This window comes from Siphateles boraxobius, unplaced genomic scaffold (genome assembly GCF_051911475.1).
Source record: "Siphateles boraxobius isolate OS27281-9 unplaced genomic scaffold, OSU_SipBor_1 25, whole genome shotgun sequence".
In the NCBI taxonomy this organism is placed as follows: domain Eukaryota; kingdom Metazoa; phylum Chordata; class Actinopteri; order Cypriniformes; family Leuciscidae; genus Siphateles; species Siphateles boraxobius.
In genome coordinates, this window is record NW_027508866.1 from 968784 (window position 1) to 990984 (window position 22201).

The window sequence follows — 22201 nt, forward strand, 5'->3', positions numbered from 1 at the left end:
AAAGTGTTCCCGTAGCGTAAGCTAAACTTACGCAATACGAGAGAACCTCTCGTAAGAGAACGATACTCGGTTACTAACGTAACCTCGGTTCTCTCTAGAGAGGGAACGAGTATTGCGTAACCGGCCGTGCTCGCGCCACGAGCGACTTCGCTTCAGTCGTCGAAAAACCAGAGAATTCAGCCTACAGCCCCTATTTTATACGCTAAGCCACGCCTATCTGGCGGGCTGTGACGCTATTAAGTCGCGGGCGCCCTTCATTGGGCGTGACGTCACGCCGGGCTCACTGGTAGGCTGCAGCAGTTGCCCGCAGGGCAGCCAATGAGCACGCGAGATGGCCTGCTCTAGGTCTGCTAGCTGCTGCACTGCGTTGACAAGGTATACAAAATTAAGGATAATTTTTTGGCTTCAGTATCTCGAGAAGATGAATCTTTCCCGTAGCGTAAGCTAAACTTACGCAATACTCGTTCCCTCTCTAGAGAGAACCGAGGTTACGTTAGTAACCGAGTATCGATTTCCTTGCTATGCTACTTTTGATGGGTGTTTTCGACTTCCCGGCCATGGAGGACTACTGGCACCCTGCATCATGCTTCAACGTGATTGCTGATATCATGCCGCAGAGGAGATTCAAGCAGTTACGTCGCTACATTCACTTCAATGATAATCAGCAGTGTGATGGAGCCCTGACCGATTTTACAAAATCCGACTCCTTTTTGAGATGCTTCGTAAGCAATGTCTCCTCATCCCATCAACCTACAAGCACAGTGTGGATGAAGTCATGGTGTCGTATAAAGGCACAAGGGCTGGCAATCTCCGCCAATACATTGCCAATAGACCTGTCAAGTGGGGCTTTAAAGTGTTCTGTCGTGCCAGTTCATCTGGCATCATCCATGACCTACTGCTCTATCAAGGGCCGTCCACATTGGCATCGGCGTGTCATCAAGACTCCACTGTATGGGACTGACAACCAAGGCTGGAGGGAGAATGGCATCATCCATGACCTACTACTCTATCAAGGGCCGTCCACATTCTTCAATGTTGATCTAAGTGAGGAAGAGCAGGAGCTACTTCTAGGGAGCAAAGTGGTGACAACATTATGCAAAACCATAACACAGCCACGGCTTTCAGTTGTCTTCTTTGACAATAACTTCGGTAGTTTCGACCTGATCCTGAGCCTGCACGCAAATCTGGGCATCAAGTGCCTCGGCACAGCCCGTTCAAACCGCATCCGTGGAGCTCTGATAGAAGACAAAGAGCTGATGGAGAGAGGACGTGGAGCTCTTGACTGTTAAGTCTGCTGAAGGAGTACTCACAGTCAAATGGTATGACAATAAATGTGTTACCCTCCTGAGCAATGCCTGTGGGATCATGCCCCTTACAAGTGTCCAACGGTGGAGCAAAGACGAGAAAGCGAAGATTGCTGTCCCATGCCCTTCACTCATTGCTGCCCACAATCAGCATATGGGTGGCATTGATCTTTCTGACATGCTGGTTCACCTGTACAAGAATCCTGCCAAGTCACAACGCTGGTACTTCCCCCTGTTTTGATACGTCCTTGACCTGTGCATCTCCAATGCCGGGCTGGTCTACAAGAGAGACTGTGGCCTACTGAAGGAAAAAACAATGCCTCTCAAAAGATTTCGCCTGGCTGTGGCTCACAGTTTGAAACAAGTCAACAAGCTAGCACCCAGAGTTGGCAGACCATCATCTGCCTCTCCACCACAGATGTCCTGTGAGAAGAAGCACCTCCCCCCAAGACCCCCCCCAACCACAACCAGGTGTACGCTACACCATTATGGACATTTGCCACTTCATACTGACAACCGGGGGAGGTGCTGCCTCTGCCCAAAGGGTGTGTCAAGATGGAAATGTGGGAAGTGCAATGTTTTCCTGTGCTTGATCGGAGAGAGGGAATTAGGGCTGCACGCTTATGTTTGTCGATTCATAATTGTCGATTATTCCTTTGAAATTGTAATTGCGATTATTAATTACGATTATCATAATTTACATTGACTGATGTTTTAAATAGCTTTATACCATGTTTAAAGCAACTTCATGCCATATTTTTATATAAAAATAAATAAATAAGCTGAAAATACTCTTCCTGAAAAACTTTTATTGCTTTTCTCATTGTCACAAATGTAAACGATACATTGGTTTGTTTTCTTTAAATAAAAAAAGTACAAATATGCAATAGTATGCATGGTATAATTGTTATACTAAAACTAAAATTAAAACAATGGAAAAAATCAAGATAACCTGTAGAAAGAAAAAAAACTGAGATTGCCTCATCAAGTATTTTGGCCTAGAACACAAGCCATAAAAATACTTAGAGTTTTCAGGAATGAACAACATCAAGTTAGAATTTTAAAGATTTTTGGCAAGGAACACAAGCCTGTCCACACTTTCAGGTTTTAGGGATGCACGCAAACAATTCACAATGTTTCCTCCAGCACTGAATACTCTTTCCGAGGGAGAGCTTGTGGCAGGAATGCACAAATACTTTTGTGCCAACTTGGATAGTGCTGGGAATTGTTTTGCATGTTCCTTCCACCAGACCAAAGGATCCTCCTCACTATCAACAGCAGCAGAGAGAAAATAAGACTGTAACTCAGCAGTAATGGTCATGTCTTGGACATTGGAGAGAGATGGCGATGCTGGCCTCTGGTCCTCATCCACTTTAAAGAAGCTGCCCAGTGTTTTTTTGGTCTTCTTTAGTGCTGGTGCAATGGGTGCATTTTGGTCATCTGCTTTCACTCTAACAGTCACAGATGGTGGAGGCTTTTAATTAAACAAAGGCAAAAAATTAGTTTAACTAATAAAATATAATGTTGTATTCTAGTATAGTAAGGACTAACTATTAATTTTAAATTAATACTGAGAATGAAACAAGATTATTACCTTTACTGTTGATACTGATGCCCTTTCAGTTCTCAAACGAATCTTGACAGCTTCAACTCTGTTTTCATTGACGTACTTGAGCTTGAATCTGGGATCAACTGCAGAAGCCATGTCAAGCAACTCTTGAGTCAGTGGATCATCAAGTTTCTCATTCAGGTAGTCCAGGATATTTTTCTTGATGCATTTTGACTGTTCTGTTTCTCCGTCTTTCTCTGCCAAGATTTTGTTGTTGAACAAATGAAGAACAGGCTTCACATATGACACACTTACATATTGCTCTCCTGAAAGAGCATCCGTGAATTCAGCAAGTGGAGAAAGGGAGTTGTTGACCGCCTCAAGGACTTCTACATCCTGCCATGTGGGGACAAGGTGTCTAGGTTTTCTGTCCGCAGAGAGAACAAAAGAAATGGCACTCTGTTGTTCCAATACCCTGGCAATCATTGATTGTTTTGAGCCCCATCTTGTCGGACACTCAGTCTTGAGCTTGTGTTGAGGTAACTTGAGCTCTGTCTGGGCCTCGGACAACTCACTCCTTCGTCTCCAGCTGTAGGAGAAGCACCCTACCACCTTTTTGCTGACATTTAGTGCACGGTCAATCCGTCCATCTTTCAAAGAATGTTCTAAACACACACACACGCACACACACAAACAGTTTACTAATGCTATACATTTTAATTACAATTATACAGACAAAATTTCTAAATTACAGTACAATTACATATTACAATACATATTACATTATTATAAAATAACATATTACAATTTATATTAGTATAGTTATAAACACATTTTTAGTTATAGTTAATATAGTTAACTTATTTATATAGTTCACTCATCTATATTTATAACATTATATTAATACAGTATATATATATATATATATATATATATATATATATATAAAACACTGAAGTTGTTGCATGCTAAACTGTACAATCACTGAATGGATTATAATCCAGGAATGGATTTAAAAAACCCTGGTCTCCATATTATTAGCCAAGCACATATGATATTGCAATGAAATAATAATGGTATTATCATGTTTACATTTTTAGCTTAATGAATAAATATTAAGTAATAGCAGGCTACTCACCAATTGCTAAGTGCAGCCTGTGTCCAAAACACTGAAGTCTGCTCCACTTATTAATAGCAACAGCTGTCACTATATTTGCTCCGTTGTCTGTTGTGACACAGACTTGTTGCTCCTCCTTTAAATTCCAGCCATCCAGCATCTCTTTCAAACCTTGAGCAATCGCATCCCCGGTATGATCTTGCGTAAAATAGGACGTTTGCAAGCATCTGCTTTTGAGTTGAAACTCGTCGTCAATGTAATGAACTGTTAAGCTCATATATGGTTCCATAGTTCTACTGGACCATAAATCAGTCGTGGTGGAATAGAACTCAATTTTCTGCAGATCTGATTCAACGCTTTCGCGGCATTTTGCATAAAGTGAAGGTAGCGCAACTTGAGAAAAATAATTGCGGGAGGGGATGACATATCTCTTGTCCAGTGTGCTTATGAGTTTTTTGAACCCCGCGCTGCAAACTGTGTCAGGGTATATGCAGGAATCATAGAGATGAATTTACTACCTTTTACTACCTTTTTTACCACCTCCACAATATTTTTTACTACCAACCCGACATCAAGCAGCAGCCCTTTTTGGGGGGTTTGGGGGGTGTGGGGGGAGGGGAATGCAAAGCACCACTTACTATAAGGTATAAGTGTGACACTGTCACACCCATCATACATATTAGGTATTGTTTAATTGTGATCATTAAGTAAAGTCATTGTCAATTATGTTTTTTTTTTTGTAGTGTCGAGTTGAGTTTCAGTTGTCCTTATCTTAACCCTAGCCCTTGAGTTATATCCTAACCATAGCCCTTAGCCCTAATAAGGTGAATAATAACCTTGGCACTTCTTAAAAACAAATGACACTTAACAACCATAAACATCAATAAAGATTAATAATAAAGTGTGTCACATCACACACACACTTACCCACAAACACACATTCTCACACACGCAGACTTAAGCAGTGAATTACTATCCCAAAACAGCAATTTATTTCATCACAAGGGGTAACTTGTAACAATAACTTACACTGGACTCATTCATTGATGAATGGCAGTTTGAACATGTCCCAAAACAAATTTACAAAAAGAGAAGTTGTAACAATTTGACTTCATTCATCAGCTGATAACTTTAGCTGGCAGACTGAGAGAGATAGAGAGATACAGAGGGAGGGAGAGAAAAAAGGGGAGGGAATGAGAGAAATTGTGAGATTAAGACGGAGGGGAGAGGCACAGTCACAAAAGTCTCCGTTGTGAGGACTTCTCTTCAATTCTTTCCTCCAATTGGCGGAGCTCTTCTTTTTTTTCTTTTTGCCTTCTGCGAAGTGTGTTGGACTTGATGATAAATTCAGCCATTTTGGACCCGGCCTTTCCCTCAGCCTGCTCGGCCAACTTGTCCGCGTCATTTTCAAGTGACTCACAAACACGGCTTAGTACCTTATGCTGGGTTCTGAGGTCCAAAAGCTCCTCCTCCACTGCCTTCCTCTTTAGAGCATGTGCGGCACTCTCCTTGTTTTTTCTTTCATTTTCCAGGTACAGTCTATACTGAGATCTTGCAGATGAGGCAGAGGCAAGGAGCTCCTTTGTCAGAGGCACCTTTAAAACACCCCCACAACTGCTGATCCGGTCACAGACTAATCGAAGTGATTCCAGCGTTCTATCCTGGAGATTGCATGTTTCCACCTCTTTGTTAATTGAAAATCCTCTTTCAACAGTGGCTTGGCCATGGGATAGAAGAAGGAGACTCTTGCAAAACTGTAGTAAGTCAGGGTAAGGTGTGCTGAGAGCTGTGTAAAGAAACACATCAAGGCGGTCCTTCATTGTTTTGAAGGCCAGGAAACGTTCATCTCGTCCTTCCACTGAGGTCAAGGATACAAACTGCTGAATGATAACATCACCTACAATATTGACAAAGATATAATCATTAATGACATTTAAGTACATTTCATTCTGCTTAAACTGCCCATTACCAAAGTAGAACACCCTTAGAACATGGCCTTCATTTGAATGACCTTTCCACTTCTACTGTCCCTACACATACTGTATTTTCTTACCAGCTGGAATGCCACCTGTCAATTTCTTTCCCTGAAGGAATGTCTGCACTACACTCTTCATTTGCTTGATGCACAACTCCGGTTCTTGGTGGATTCTTGTGGGATCAAGGCATGCAATGTGCCTAACCATAGGAAACTTTAGGGGGGATTTGTCCTGCAATTTCCCGACCACCTTAACAAGGCACTGCAAACATTCTTTCCTGAAGGTTAGCACAGAAAGCTCCCCTATCTTGCCTCCTGATTTGCTCTGAAGGGCCTAACAAATAGAGAACATTAATCTTCATACAAGGATATTCATTGGTCACATACATAGATCTACTATGTGTGTGTGTGTGTGGGGGGGGGGGGGGGGGGGGTGATGGGATATGTGAGTATAGTTCAGGATGAGTTCAGGATGCATATACAGTACATTCACAACATTGATTGGAAATGAAACTATGACAATTTACAAATTTTAAACAATTCTAACAATTTAACCAGAGTGAAAAAGAGGTGTGTTCAGTTTAAGCCACAATACCAAAGGCCTGGTGGTGAAGACAACTAAAGTTTGGAAGGTAACCATTACCAACCACACAATTACGACAGCTATATTGCTTACCACAGAGGTGGTTAAATCATGCCCATTGTTACTCATTCATTTTCTACCGGTTTAAAGTAACTCTTTATGCCGACAGCACAATTCACGCATGATATTGAAATGATCTGCACAGTAATTACCTTGATGGCAGATTCAGCACCCAGGCCAATTTCCACATTTTTAAGAGAGACCAGTTCTTCTCTTCAGATACCTGGATTGTGATAATTTGCAGTGCGCTTCGATCCTGTAAAAGTTCCCTTTTAACAAATCGCCGCAGTAAAGCCTTAAAAGTACAAGAAAAACTGTTAGCAATCAAGCCACACCTGTCAACTGATACAGTTTAATCACATTCAAATGAAGACAGTAACTCTACAGTAATTACATTTCTTACCATCAGGAGTTCTTTCAGATCTTTAGCCAAAAAGGGCAGCACAGGCTCATCGGTCTGATATTTGGTCAGGAAGGGGTTGAAGCTTCGTGCAACTGACAAGAAGAACTGGAGCTTTGGAATTATTAAATCATCAACCCGTGCAGCCAGAATGGTATCATATGACGCCGTGTTGGGGTTTGACACCTTCTTCTTCTGAACTGCATCAACGTATGTTAAAAGCATGGGCCAAATGTCGACAGCTCTCTCAGCCACAGGGACATTTTCCACCCATCTGTGGCCACAGAAAGATAGGGGAAAGGTAGAAGATCCTGTGGTGGCGGTGTAATCTTCTCTACGGGCAGGAACATTGTGGAAGATGTAGTGCATAGCTCGCAACAGTTTGTCTACCTGCCATGTTGTGAATCCTGCCTTCATGGCATTGTGGAGGGTGTGCAAGCCACAGCTGCCAACACCGATGAGTTGTGCATCCCCATGAAGCTCTGAATGTTCGTTCTGAAGGAGCTTCAGCAGCTTGAAATTGACATTTGGGCCATCCATACTGACAGACAGCAGGTGTGTCAAGTTGAGTTGTGCAACACATTCCTGTGAATTGACAAAAAAAAAAAAAAAGTTTATTAAAAAATAATAGAGTACCGAAGTGTGACGTTCCATCTCCATAACGGCAGTGTCACTGGATCTAAACAAACTTTCGAAGTGGCTTCATAGCATTGAATGTAGACATGTGGGATCGTTTCTACCTAATAAATTGTTTTAAATGTAGGCTTAAGCCATTTAAACGTGTTTTACCTGCTAGGTAGCAACTTATCCACATAACACGGATTCCCTGGCAGGTGTAATAGAAAGAAACAAAATTCCAGTGAATATTTCACATCTTATTAAAGACTGGCGGCTGTTAAAAGTGACGTTTTTGTCTCAAAAATAAAGACAAGACACGTCCGTGAATTTAAGGATTTTAACCGCATGCTATGAAGTTACATGCTGGTCTCTTTTACGGAGGAAATCCATGCTAAAATAAAACTATGTAGTCACAAATTTGATCGTGTTGGTATGAATATATGTTGTAGTATGTGATTCATTCCTACTGTGTAAATCAAATATACGAACGTCTTGGAAACATTGCAAAATTATTTAAATAGATTAAGAAAGCCACCGCTATGGTGAATACTATGATAAGATTGATTTGTTTAGATCCAGTGGAATTGCTGCCTTGACAACGCTACATCATGGCTTCGTACTCAGTTATTCATAAAATAGACAGTAGATAGACAGTAAATACAGTCCCAGTAAGTGTAAATTTTTTTCATTTGTAGTATTCATCTTTCAAATCATTCATCTGAAAATCACCCCCAATATACAAATGTTGAGAGCTGATCAAGAGTTTTGTGCAAACAATTTAAGTACCAAAAATAGCAGGATACATTCAGTGATTGAAACAAATTATTAACATTAATTGAAGTTGTACAGTAGCCTATATAGAACCGACATTGAACGCTCCAAGCGAGCTATACTGTGGTAAACATACTTTATATGTATACTTATAAGTATACTAAATATACTTTTCCTTGACATGAAACGATAAATAATCAAACCAGTGGAAGCCTGCAGTGCATGAAACTGCTGTATCTAACCTACCTTATTCATGCAACATCTTTTCAGTCAGTATAGTAGCCTTACACTTTAGTAATGTTTCGGTTTAACGTTAAATAAAATGAGGCACACTGTCACATTTGTGACAACAAAGACCCCTCAGGCAATTCAAAGCAGACAGCCGCGCCACTGCTACTGCGGGCGCGTTTTTTTTCCCACATTCGAATATTAATTTTCACCTTCGAAATTCTGTTTTTTAAAACTATTCGAATATATATTCGAATTTAGAATATTCGTTGACAACCCTAGTCACGCTGAAGGCTAAGCTTATGACTATGACATAACTATGACATAAAAATGTTCAAATGGGAATATAACGACAATAAGAAAGAACAAACAAGAAAATATCAACTTACTTTAATGCTTTGCAGCAAGTCTTCAGCCCTTGCATGTCCAAGGAATTGCGACCCAAAATATGAAGACGTCACGCGGTCATCTTTCCAGAACCGAACGTGAATATCCATTTGCTTCTTCTTCGCCGACTGGTTCAGAGACTCGTCAAACATGAGAACATATGGCCCAGAATCATTGATGCTATTTATAAGAAGCTTCTTAAAATGTGGAGCAATGCCGAATCCAAGAATGTACGCCGTTTTATCCTTGCCACACGTAAAACTTTTGGCTATATCGGAGTCAGTGAACATGGTTCCGAACAATTCCCCAATGCCCTCATTCGAATTATATGAATGATGGTTGGCTGCGATGTTCAGGCACCAGAGAACCTCAGCCCTGTGGGCTAATGTTTGTGACGGTAACGTCTGCTGTTTGGCTATCGCTGCCGTGGTGGTGCTGGTGGCACTGGTTTGCTGCTGAGGTGGTGCGACGACGACATGATTTGCCGCGATCTGTGTAGTGCTGCAAAATAACGAAATAGGGAGCTGCTCCCCCCTCACGCGAATCCGCTGCTGGTGAATGTTCGATTCACTGTGTGACTTGATAGACTTAATGCCGTTCCAGGTAACATTTATAATTTTTTTGCAGACAGTGCAAAATGCTTCCCTTTCATTCCCCATGACGGGCTTAAGCCAGTCTTTAAATAACGGGTCGTCGACCCAAGTTTGCGAAAATTTACATTTCCCCATTTTCACACTAAGTTTTGTAGAAAATAGAAGTGGCTAATAACTGAGGTAAAAAGGCGGTAAATGTTGTTGGCGACGCTGATAGGCTATCAACCACGAAACTCACACAGTTTACTTCTACGTCATTGCTATCAACTCCGACTCACTCAGGTCCTGTTAGCACCCTATATATTTTTAAAATATGCTAGATGAAGTTAAAACATGGAGACACAAATATTAAGCAAAAAAAATGGAAACTCGTATATTGAGGTGGTGATGAAAAATTTACTACCAAGTCAAATTGCGTTTGTTACCTTTTACTACCTTTCAAGGGCCTTAATTTTGGTAGATTATTTTTACTACCTTTTACTACCGCGCGGACACCCTGTGTGTTAATCGGTACCATGTCTTTTGCAATGAAATGCGCGATCACTTCAGTTACCTCGATCTGCTTTTGGGAACCTGCCGGGTACGGAGAAGCACAAAACAACGATTTTGTGATGGGTGTCTGTGTTGCAGTTCTCGCATCACTTTGTGCTTTTTTTTTTTACGCTGACACACTCCTCATATTGCACTCTGTGAATTTTAAATGGTTGAATAAATTTGTGGTGTTGCTTGATGGAGCAGAAACAGTTGTTCGACACAACTTACACAGTATAACACGCTGCTCGACGTCATCTCTAGTGAATCCGAAATAATTCCAGACCACTGATGTAGCTTTTCTTTTCGGTTCAAAGGGTGAATTCTGAGCAACACTTTGCACGTTATCGGAATCAGATGTTTCTTTATCAGCAGACATATTCATGAAATAAACATTACACGAGTTACAGACGTGACAGTCAGATCGTTGATAAGGACACGCCTACAGACTATTATTAAAAGTGTTGATTTGCCTGTCTGTCACAACGTGACATGATCTAAACACGCCTCTAAAGAACGCAGATTTGTTTTTTGTTTTTTTTTGTAATCGCGGCTTTGGACGATTACGTAATCGCGGCATCCATAATCGTGATCACGATTAGAAATTCGATTAATTGTGCAGCCCTAGAGGGAATGCTTCGCAGCATACCATCAAAAATAACGTGGCCAAGGTTCCCATAGGTCCTTATTTTGTTTGTGCATTTTATTTGAAAGATTTATTTCATTCATTGCAAGAACAAAAGTTCTTTGGAGATTATACAAAGCAGAGCTGAGAAGTTGGAGAGGGCCCCATATGTTTTTGACTATACAATTGTCGTTAAAATTGTTCGAATTTTATGCAGAAAATGGGAGAGAAGTTCTTTTGTTGAAATACAATTTACTTGACATGAATTGTTTCCTGGTATTTTTACATATTCAACTTTGTTTTTTGCTTTGCAGGTATTAAATGATCATTTAAATGCTATTCTACATTTATAATTATGTAATAGGTACTTTTACCATTAAGCAGCATCTCAACCATTTGGTAGAGGCCTTTATTTAAAAAAACTGGGGGGTATATATTTATTTATTTTTATTAATTGTGTCATTAGTGCCACAATAACTTAAATGCAAACAAGTAATCATTACATTGTTTTTTTTCTTGGAGTGAACAATAAAGGGTTAATGTAGACAATGTATTAAAGGACTAATTGAATATAATTACAGTATTTAATAATGTATTAATAATTAGTCATTTAATACATTGTGACTCTATGGTATTTGTATGAAAAACAGAAACCATAAAGTTACATTTTGCCATGATAGTGAGGTGCTATAGGCTATGCCTGGTTTTATCTGTGGTTATCATGATCTAAAGCAGTGGTCTTCACTATTTTTTTCATGCGAGCCGCACTGATAGGACAAAGTCAGTAGGAGAGCCATTTTTACAGGAAAGTATAAAAAGTTACATCCAGTCATAAATACCATGTCTGTTTATTAATATGTCACCCCTGAACATTCAATATGCAATGCAATAAATATATATTTTTTAATGATTTACCAGTCAAATTTGTAACTGAGACAAGATGATTTCCCTTAATGACAAAAAAAGCAGGATTTCCAGAATAGATTCATCCCAGAATAACATTAAGTTATTTTTTAACCATTAGCCCCTCATGTATCTAATCATCCAAGAGCACTTGCGGCGTCAAGAGCTGGAAATACCGCCATAACTGGCAACTCCGCAGGGACTGGATACGTTTACATGCACAACTTTTGTTTCAATCGGTCTGAATTCATTGTGATTGATTAATCTGAATGTATTGTAGTTTACATGAATGCTTAACATCGTGATATGATGCATGATCGGGGTGATGTGCACCCCGTTTATAAGTTTTATACTTATATAAAGACTAATATAATATAATATAGTCTAATATAAAGACTTTGTTTATAAGTCAAAAGATTCAAATTGGGAATAGGTTTTTTGACGTTCGCACACTGCACAAATATACAAAGTTTCCCGCTGTGGTCGCGTAATAACCATTTTCCTACACTGGTTCTTTATTTGTTTTAAACAGCAGACTTAGTCTCCAAATTATGACCAGAATTTGATATTATGATGAACCGTTATTAGGGGTGTAAATCGGAGCCTTCATGACGATTCGATACGATACCGATTTCTTAAGCCAACGATTCGATTATTTTCGATACTTCAGAATTCCCCGCGATACGATTCGATACGATTCAATAATCGATATTTTTACATGATATCTATTAAGTTTCAAATAAATCAACAAAATTTTTTATAATTTGCCTTTTATTGAGAATACAGGAACAGTATTCTATTCACATAATGTGTATGTTGTGCTCAATGCACTGCAAATAGAACAGCAAATATAACAGTTACTGCATTCAGTTCAAAACTTAATTCTATCGAATCCTGGTGTGTTTCCGTGCATCTTACGTCATCGCAAACGTGCACGACACATGATAGAAAACAGAACGCGGGTCAATATATTGTGTTTTTTTTTTATTTGGTGCTATTATGCACAGCTGAGTGAACAACACCGGTTTACTGTGTGCCGCATTTGGCTTTCTGCTGATTGCAAACGCAGGAGACAGTGGATTTCCATTAATGTGTTGCCCTGAGTCCACGCGCTATGTGTGTGTGAATACACTGCAGACTCTCTCTCGCTCTTATCCAAGGTAAATTATCAACACTATCAGCCCTTACATGTGTTTTATTTAACTAAATACATCATAATCAGCTAAAAAGCATGCGCAGGTCACTTACTTCCTGAACAAGTGCGCACCCGAGTCCGTGATGCTTTCACATTCACGTGAGCCGCGGCACGGTTCGAGTGCAACCGAACTCAGCGCACCTCCTCCAGGCAGTCTCGGGTTTGGTATTCCAGTGCGCACCAGGGTCAGCGTGACAGACAGCGTTTACATAATTAGCGATTTTTCATGCGAACCGTGCCCGTTCCGTTCCGAGTTGGTGTGAAAGCACCCTAGACTTTTCAAGAAAGCTGTTGAAGTAGCCTTTTGTACACGTTAGCGCCTGTTTGTTTACGTTAGTAACTGCTAGCTTGGAATTCGCCGACTAAGTGACTGAAGGTGCTTTCACACTGGCACTTTAGTTACGTTAGCCCAGTGCATAACAACAATCGTTTGTACGCATATGAGCGGATGCTGAAAATAGACAGGCGGCAAAACAAACACATTAATCGATACTCTTGCGGACGGATCGATGCATCGAATCGTCGGCTGTATAATCGATGCATCGATACGAATCGATTAATATTTACACTCCTAACCGTTATGCCGTGCTGTTTGTATTGATCACACAGTAAAAATGCCCAAAATCAGTCGTCTGTGGATGAGAATCTGAAACAAGGACTGGTGAGCCGTTGTCCTGCTTCACTTCACAGATACTGAGTGAAAGGAGAATGATAGAACGACGTGACACTCGTTTATACGACACTTTATTCATCAGAAGAACAGCGCGTTCAGCGCGACGGACGGCGTCCTTTCAGTTTCGGTTTTCAATTGATCAAGTGAACATGTTCTCTCGATAAACCACCCCTTTCAATCCGATCAAAATTATTTGAAAATAGAGCTGACACTTTGAGTTTTTAATGGGTTATGTTATAGTCCTACTTCTTTTTAAATGTTTTTATGAAATATCTGTAGTGACTGCTTGATCATATCACTGTATTATTTACCGCCATGCGAGCCACAAATGAAAGCTTGGCGAGCCGCGCAATGAGTAACACTGCTCTAAATGCATGTTACTGGATGACCAATGGTTAATTTTAATACAATTCAAACAGACAGAATATTTCATTTTACCAAATAAAATTGAGTTCATTAATTTTTTTTAACAGATGTTACTGTTTTTGTGAATGAACATAAATTTAACATAGTAAATCTGCATCCTAACTCAAGCTTATACCACTGTCAACTCGCTGTCAAATATGCATTTAGAGACAAAACATGTAATATTAATATTGCAGCCTGCACTGCAAACTGAAGATACGTGTCATCAAAGTCAGGCAACACAAACCTGTTTCAAGACTTAAAATTAGCACCATTAGCACATGCAGAAACTAAGAAATTAAAATTTCTATTAAGATATTTATTTTGTTAAGGAAAAATGACAAATGTTTGAATGTTCTACCTCAGATTTGTGAAATGTTCTGACGATAAAGAGTAGTTTAAAACCACAATTAACGCTATGGTTTCTACAACTTTCACTTAGGAGCAAAAATCTGCCTTTAAACTTGAAAGAAATAAAGATTTGATGTTTATTGTGATAATTATCGATATCGACTGATATAAAATAATTATCGTGATTTTTTTTTTTTGGCCATATCGCCCAGCCCTAGTTTGGAGCCCTGCATTATAACAAATAGTTATAGTATAGTATATTATAGTATGCAATAATAACAAGTTATTGAGTGTACATTTATAAAATCATAAATAGATGGGACCTACTTGTCCCTATCCCTAAAGCACACCCCTATACATTTATAAAGCCCAATCATATAAACACACTGAGCCTGCTGATCTGTAAATGTGTCCTCGAAGGGCCAGGAAGGGAGCCATGGTTTTGTGGTCGGTAACAATATGAGCTTCACATGTCACTGTCGTTGTGTCAGCCAGTTTACATGACTGAGTTTATTACATTTCGTCTGCGCACTCTGAGGAGTTATATATTATATATGAAAATTATTATATAGGCTACAGTGGCTTCTACTGCATCAACTTCCAATTGTCTTAGTGATATTTATCGACAGTTTATCAGGAAGTGACGATTTTGTTCTCTTTGCAAAATGTCTAATGCAAAATTCCAATTTTGCACATAAGTTACATTTGCAACTTTGGATGGAAACATGTCTAGGGAGATGCATGCGCACCTTTGGAAACATGGCTAGAGAAGAAATAAGGAGAAAATACTCACATCTTAATATGATTTCTTGCAATACATCATATCTTCAGATATCGCAGTGGAACTCCTCGATATCATGGTGGAAACTGATGTGAATAAACAGATATTTTGTTATACTTATTTGATAAAGTAAGAGAGCAGAAAGTAGTTCCAAACCAAGCGTACTCACTAAACAGAGCAATGTAGTGTGAAACTCTGTATCAAGTGTCCAAAATGCCAAACTAGAGTAGAATTGACATACAGGAAGATTAAATTATCCAGTCATAACTTCTTGTTACAAAGGAGAATAAATATGAGGAAATAGACCAAATTCCCTTAATCATCCATCACAATGAGTAAAATCACATAATATAGTTCTGATGTGCAGCAAAAGATCGTCGAGCTTGTTGTGCAATAATCAATGAGTTCCCATCAACAGGAACTGTTATAAATCTTCCAGGAAGAGGATGTGTGTCTATATCGTCCTAAAGCACGGTGGGGAGGAAAGTCTGAGTGGCCAAAGGCTCTCCAAGGATCAAAGCTGGAGAAATGCAGAGTTGAGTCTCGGTACTGTATATCACGTATCAAACCGCATCTAGGCCTACATCGCCACAAGTTGTTTGTGAGTGTTTTGCTCTCATCCAAAAACAAACTCCAGCATATTAAGTTGTCAGACACGACTGGAATACAAACGTGACTCAGTTCTGTGGTCAGATGAAACTTAAAAAAGTCCTTTTTGCTAACAAACCCACCAGATGCAGAATATTCATCTCCAATGCAACTCTAACCCTCGTAAACACACGTTGGAGATTCATATTTTGTAAAAAAAAAAAAAAAAAAAAAAAAAACATAAAGGACAATCCTTCCAAAACTGTTTGTGTTTAAGCAACCCCGAATAGAAATAGCTATTAATATAATAAAACTTTACTAAAGTTTTAATTAAATCGATTTAAATTAAATACTTTTGAATTATGAACTGAAACGAGATCATACATTAACGATGAACTTAATGACAAGCAGCTTATCATTCAGTGATCATATTACAGAATGTCTTTTTCCATCTAAAATGTTGACGCAATGTCATGACAGATGCACCAAATCATCGTATCAACCCTCATGTAAAAACAGGAAATGCATCAATATGATCAGCAATAAATGTGAAATGTATGAGATCAAGCAGCTCTTCGAATGAAGCATTGCTGTATTCAATGAAAATATAATGTCCATTCATGTCATCATACAACGCTAAATGTTTTCAATGACTGCATTAAGTCAGAAATGTGATGTTGTTGCAGCGCATTTTTACGACTTCAAACGGATTATGAACGCGTTATGTTTGTCAATAGACCTTAAATGAAGCCCTTAAATACAAACCTTCTCGCAGCCGAGGCGAAGCCATGTGATCATGACGTCACGTCACATCATGACCTAAACGCCTACAGAGGCGAAATAAAAGTCTGAGTACTCAAAAATATGATATAAACATGTATAAACTATCAATGACTCAAATCAAAATATTAATACAAAAATATCTATAAAAATAAATATATATTATAAAAATCAAATACAATCTGTTTGGGTGAAATGCAAAATTATTGTAATCTGAATTTCACCCACACTCTGTTCAATTTACTAAACAATGCAATGCAATTACAATGGAATGAGCTCAGAGAGAAGGGAAGGGAAAATACACTGATATCATGTGTTATTTCTTATTTATGTTTCATTATTTTTCTATTAATATTTTTCTATTGTTGATTGTGACTGGGCTTTTGAATAGCTTGATTAGCTAAAAACAATAATGCAAGTAAACAAATAAAAAAATATATTTTTTTACAAATGGCAAACAATATAACAATAACAATAGAGTCGTCCTGCCAGATGTGTGATTGTTCATTTCATTTTGTGAAAAAATCAAAGTGAAAACCTTACGCTAAAACATTTGGTTTGTCAAAACATTTGATCTCTAAATTTCAATTTAAAGCCTAACTCTAAGAAAATGAAGATTTGCATTTAAGCTTTAAGGTAGGCCGTTTTTTCCATTATTTTCAATTATTCTCATTAATACAGTAGTTTTTAATGTAGTATCATAAATCTTGGTGTGCCCTAAAAAAAAAATAAGTTAATTTACCATGGACTGGACTCTTTAAGTCCTGGAGATTCATTTATGAAGGTGTGTATATTAACGACTGTAAAAGTGTAAAGGAAAAAAAATCCTAAAAATCATATCTGTGTCAAAATTATTAATTCAGTGAAATCTGAGCATTACTCCCAACAATCAGTTCTGGCTAACTTTGATTGGCATTGTCCACAATTAAACACATTAAATCTTTAAGAAGCACTATAAAACCAAACCAATCTCTGTTACCTTAAATGATATGTTTATCTCTGTAAAAGCTGCTTTGAAACTATCTACATTGTAAAGCGCTATATAAATGATGATGACTTGACTTGAACCGTGAACACATACAGAAGTAAAATGCAACATGCATAGTAATGCAGCAGTAATATTTAAAATAAAATCGAATAAAAAAGTAAAACACTGGCAGAATACATGCTTTTGATATTTTAAGTACATATTTAACTAAGGTTTTGAGTGTATGACTTGTAGTGTTTTTACAGTGTGACATTAATAGTTTTGACTTAAAATATCTAAATCTAGATTACTTTGTTGTAGCTTTAGACCAGGGATGTCCAAACTCAGTCCTGGAGGGCCACTGTCCTGCAGAGTTTAGCTCCAACCCCAATTAAACACCTGGACCACCTAGAAACTTCCAGGCAGGTGTGTTGAGTATGGCTAGGGCTAAACTCTGCAGGACAGTGGCCCTCCAGGACTGAGTTTGGACACCCCTGCTTTAGATGGATATATAGATACCTAATATCAAGCTATTGTTTATTTAAACATATTTATTTTCTCTTCCCTTAAACCAGCCCAGACCCCTATACTGCTAAATAAATTTGAGGGTCCCTGTGCTGGAAAGATTTTTTAGAGACACAACCCGATTTTCAGCTGAGCAGGGAGACCCTGACAGTTCTGCAGGACCTTTTCAAAAGTAAACGCAGACACTGATTGGGTGTCACAATTGAGACCCTGTCATTTCTTTTCTGGCTGGCGAGTGGGGCATCATACAGCGTAGTCTCCAGAGTGTTAACAATGCCTCGTTCCACTGTCCACCACGTTGTCCACAGAATCACAGAGTAGGTGTAAGTTAATCCACCTTCCGAAGACCCCATAAGACCTGGAGGCAGTTTGCCATGGGTTTGCAGGGCTGGTGAGACACAGAGGGTTTTCTTGAAAGCAGCAGGAGCTATTGGCGCTGCCATGTCCACATTAAGCCACCAAGCGGAGGATGAGCATGAGGAGAATGTCTGCCTTGGAGGAGGTACACATCAACCACGACTATTTGTAACAGACAAGTACGAGAATTGTAAAACTACGATGCCTAAGAAAACAATTGGCATAGAACGGATTTACATTTTCAAAATATTTTTTTAAAGGTTAATTTCATTTAATCTTCCCTCTTTCTGAAAACATCTCAGCGACATGGAAGCAAACCTGTTGGTAGACAACACAGTGTAAATATGCACTCATCCCCGAGTGATGATGTCACAGTAGCTACGTTTACATGGACACATTTTGGTTCAATCGGAATTAAATCAATCCGATTGATGAATCCGAACACGGTGTTTACATGAACGATAAATAAAGTAATCGGGTTGATGTGCACATTTATATGTCACAAGCTTCAAATCGGAATTGATTTTTTCGCGCATAACTATTCTCCTCTATTGGTTCTTTGTTTGTTTTAAACAACAGACTTAATATTTATCCGTCTCTAGTCATGATTTGGAGACAATGAGCATATGAACTATTTTGCCACTGCTTATATTTATCACGCAGTAAAACCCCGCGTACAAAACAAGTCGTCTGTGGATGAGAGTCTGAAACAAGAACTGGTGGGACGTTGTCCTGCTCCACTTCACAGACGCTGAGTAAAGGAGAATTTTAGAATAACGGGACACTTATTTAGATGACACTTTATTCAAAAGGAAGAACTGTCGTTCCGTGCGTCATACGTCATTACGCTATTTCAACGTCATTGCACTTTTGTTTTCAATCCGATCAAGTGTTTACATGTTCTCTCGATCGGATTACAAAAGGAATAAACCACCCCTTTCAATCCGATCGAAATTCTAATCGTATCGAGCTCAATCAGATCGATTAAGTTGTTTACATGAAGGTTTTTTAGTCCGATTGAGCCGTCAATCCGATTATAAGGATCCATGTAAACGCAGCTACTGACAACCTGAGCCCATCCATGTCCAGCAGCACCACCAGAATCCCCCGGATCAGCTTAATAACAGTGTACAGAAATGTTGTTTTCTTCCGTAATGTTAATTTAAAATTTATTTTGTTTTTCTGATCTTAAAAACAAGATATGTTGTAAATAGTAGTAAAAATGTTGTATAGAACAATTTATTTTGTTTCATTTACACATTTTAACTTGTATAACAAAACTGTTATTTCTCAACCATTCTCTCAAGAAGAGAATACAGTCTGTCCATTCTCTCCCTGCGCTCCTCTGATCTCCTCTCCTCCGTCTCTCTCTGAAACTTCATGTCCTCTCTGATTAGCTCGATCAGCTCAACCTCTCGTTCTCTTTTCCTCTTGGCTGGTGTTGGTGCTGGCTCTGGCTTCTCCTCATCTTGGTCATCCATTAATGAACTTGGCCCTGATGTGTCCTCAGGGATAGAGGTAACGAGGACAGGGGGGTTGGTGGAGTGGCTCGGTCCCAACACCTCATCCATGAGGACAAACCACGGCCAAGTTTCAGCAGTGGGTTTCCCACTCACTCCCTCAACTGTCCCAGGACACTTGCAATCCTAAGTTAGAGCAAATAAACCACACCTGTTAACAACAACAGCACAATAAATTTCAGCAAAGATGTGTCTATTAATTTGCATACTTTGTATTTTCTTTTTAAGTTCTCCCATTTCTTTTTGGCCTGAAAGGCAGTGACCTTCCCCAGCAGGCCCATTTTCTCCAGTATGGTCCTAAAACAAAAGAAAAAGGAAACACTTGTGACAAATACTAAGACAGGGGTGTAATCTTAAACATGAAAATATAACAGCAGGATATGCATACAAAATATTCCAGAAATCATATTTCTGGATCCTCAAGTTTGGTTAAAACATTTGTAGACATGTATTGCATGACATCACTACAAAAAACAACAAAGTGAAAAGACTATTGCCTTATCTACTGGTTGTCTTATTGTTGTGAGCTTTGAATAGGGTGAGGGCTTATTGCTATAATTGTAATGATGTGGCTGAAGCAGGATCCAAGTGCAGCAGTTTTTATTAAACTCAAACTTCACAAATGCAGAAACAGAGTCAGGCACAGGACAATCAATGTACAATATTAAGAACTCACAAAGACTGAACTAAACACAGGGCTTAAATACACAGGCAAACAAGCTAAACAAGATAACAAGAGGTGTGGTTACTCAGAAACACCTGGGAAGACTAATAGACATTAAACATCACGGGGAACTGCTAAACATGGGACAAGACAGGGGAACACAGACTGGAATCACTACAATAAGAGAGCCTAGTGGAAACAGGCCTTACCTCCAAGCCACGCTGGCTGAGTATTTGGCCCCGGTAAATAAATCATCGTTTTCGGCCCTCATTTTAATAAATTTAGTTGTCTGCTCCTTGTTCCCTGAAACAAAACTAAATATTAGAGCAAGTTTTGCCTCAGACCATCTAACAAATGAAGTCGCTCATTGGTAACATTTTAATTTAAGTTCACGTTTTTAAGAAAGAAATACCACTGGCTTTTAACACTTGTTTCACTAGCTATTTGAGTTAAAACAATACTTACATTTATAAGTGTATTCTTCGCCCGCCACAGAACTATCCCCTGCCATTTGCTTTGAAAAAAAAATCCTGTCGTCAACGGCGCAATGAATCTTCGGATATGCTAGGCTGTGAAGGATCGACTTATTCTATCCTTCGTGGCCCGGGGAAAGAAGGACGCATTTGAAGGTGCCTTCGAATTGGGATAGCCTTTATTGTGCCGGTGTGACGCAATCAACCTTCAAATGCAGCCTTAGAAGGATGCGGCCTCCAAATTGGGACACGGATAAGGACACATTTGTAGGTCACATGAGCCTTCGAATTGGGACAGCCTTCGTCACGCCGCGGTGATGCAATCGGCCTTCGAATGCAGCCTCTGAATTGGGACGCAGCTAATGCATCCTTCAAAATGAGCTGAACGAAGGACGCAAAATAAAAGCTGCTTTCCAAAAATCCTTCAAATTGAGATGGCCTTTGGTGGCACCTAATGATGTTGCAAGAGAGTTATGCAGCCTTACAAGGACACAGCCTTCAATTTGAGTTTTTGATTAGTGTTGGAGCTAAAATCTGGAGGAAAGCAAACCTTGAGAAACTCTGTCCTACAACATCTGTTAAAGAAGTGGTTCCCCAAACTAGTGGATGAATGGGCAAGAATTTCTCCTTGTCAAAGGGACTGCAACAATTTAAGAAATGGTCCCCCATTGGGAAACAACCACATTGTTACTCATGTTTTTTAATGAAATGCTACAGCCATTTGCTTAGAAAGTGAATTGTAGGTTGAACAGGAACACTGAAATATTAAAAGTCAGAAAAAGATTAAAAAGTGTGATGTACACTATTTAGTTAATATAGGGACAAACTAAACTATTCTGGCAGTAGGACTGAGCTATGAGTTCTAATAGAAAAAAATCACTAGAACATAATGACATGAGTGTAACTGATAGCTTGCTGCATAGTTTATGGAGGTTCAGACTTCAAAGTTCTTGATTCTGCTTTGAATTACAGCTTTTACAATATCTGTGTATTTGTGAAGAAGGCCACTGCATCCACATGTAAAACCATACATGGCTTTATATTAGCAGGGTGAATAAAAGTGTGTATGTTAGTTTCTAAACATATCTAAATGGGGTAGATTGGTAGTGTCTAACTTTCACAGGGATGTAATAGAATTTTGGACACAATTGAAAGCACTTCACACTAGCTATGTTTACATAAACAACTTTTGTTTTAATCGGACTGAAATCATTCTGATTGGTGAATCTGAATGTAGTGTTTACATGAACGCTAAAACAACTGATCGGGTTGATGTGC

At 39.0% G+C, this 22201-nt stretch overlaps 4 protein-coding genes across 4 annotated transcripts in view; all 4 read right to left on the bottom strand.

Annotated features, from left to right (window-relative positions):
* The window catches only part of LOC143750707 (uncharacterized), a 33454-nt gene extending 18309 nt beyond the window's left edge, over positions 1-15145 (bottom strand). Inside the window, exon 1 of the mRNA XM_077243885.1 lies at positions 15062-15145. The gene's annotated coding sequence lies outside the window, so the exon portion shown is untranslated. The remainder of the gene's footprint in view (positions 1-15061) is intronic.
* On the bottom strand, positions 2103-4391 carry LOC143749626 (E3 SUMO-protein ligase ZBED1-like). The gene is made up of 3 exons (XM_077242043.1): positions 3992-4391; positions 2899-3518; positions 2103-2778 (listed from the first exon to the last, which is right to left on the bottom strand). Exons 1-3 carry the CDS (start codon positions 4257-4259, stop codon positions 2365-2367), a joined length of 1302 nt encoding a protein of 433 aa, XP_077098158.1. The 5' UTR covers positions 4260-4391; the 3' UTR covers positions 2103-2364.
* Positions 4661-9222, bottom strand: LOC143749643 (uncharacterized). The gene is made up of 3 exons (XM_077242068.1): positions 6992-9222; positions 6741-6883; positions 4661-5867 (listed from the first exon to the last, which is right to left on the bottom strand). Exons 1-3 carry the CDS (start codon positions 7646-7648, stop codon positions 5864-5866), a joined length of 804 nt encoding a protein of 267 aa, XP_077098183.1. The 5' UTR covers positions 7649-9222; the 3' UTR covers positions 4661-5863.
* A 4378-nt stretch (positions 15146-19523) lies between the features above and the next one.
* LOC143749468 (uncharacterized) lies at positions 19524-20998 on the bottom strand. The gene is made up of 4 exons (XM_077241958.1): positions 20916-20998; positions 20660-20753; positions 19996-20083; positions 19524-19912 (listed from the first exon to the last, which is right to left on the bottom strand). The coding sequence occupies exons 1-4, from the start codon at positions 20959-20961 to the stop codon at positions 19550-19552; spliced, it is 591 nt and encodes a 196-aa protein (XP_077098073.1). The 5' UTR covers positions 20962-20998; the 3' UTR covers positions 19524-19549.
* Positions 20999-22201: the final 1203 nt, after the last annotated feature.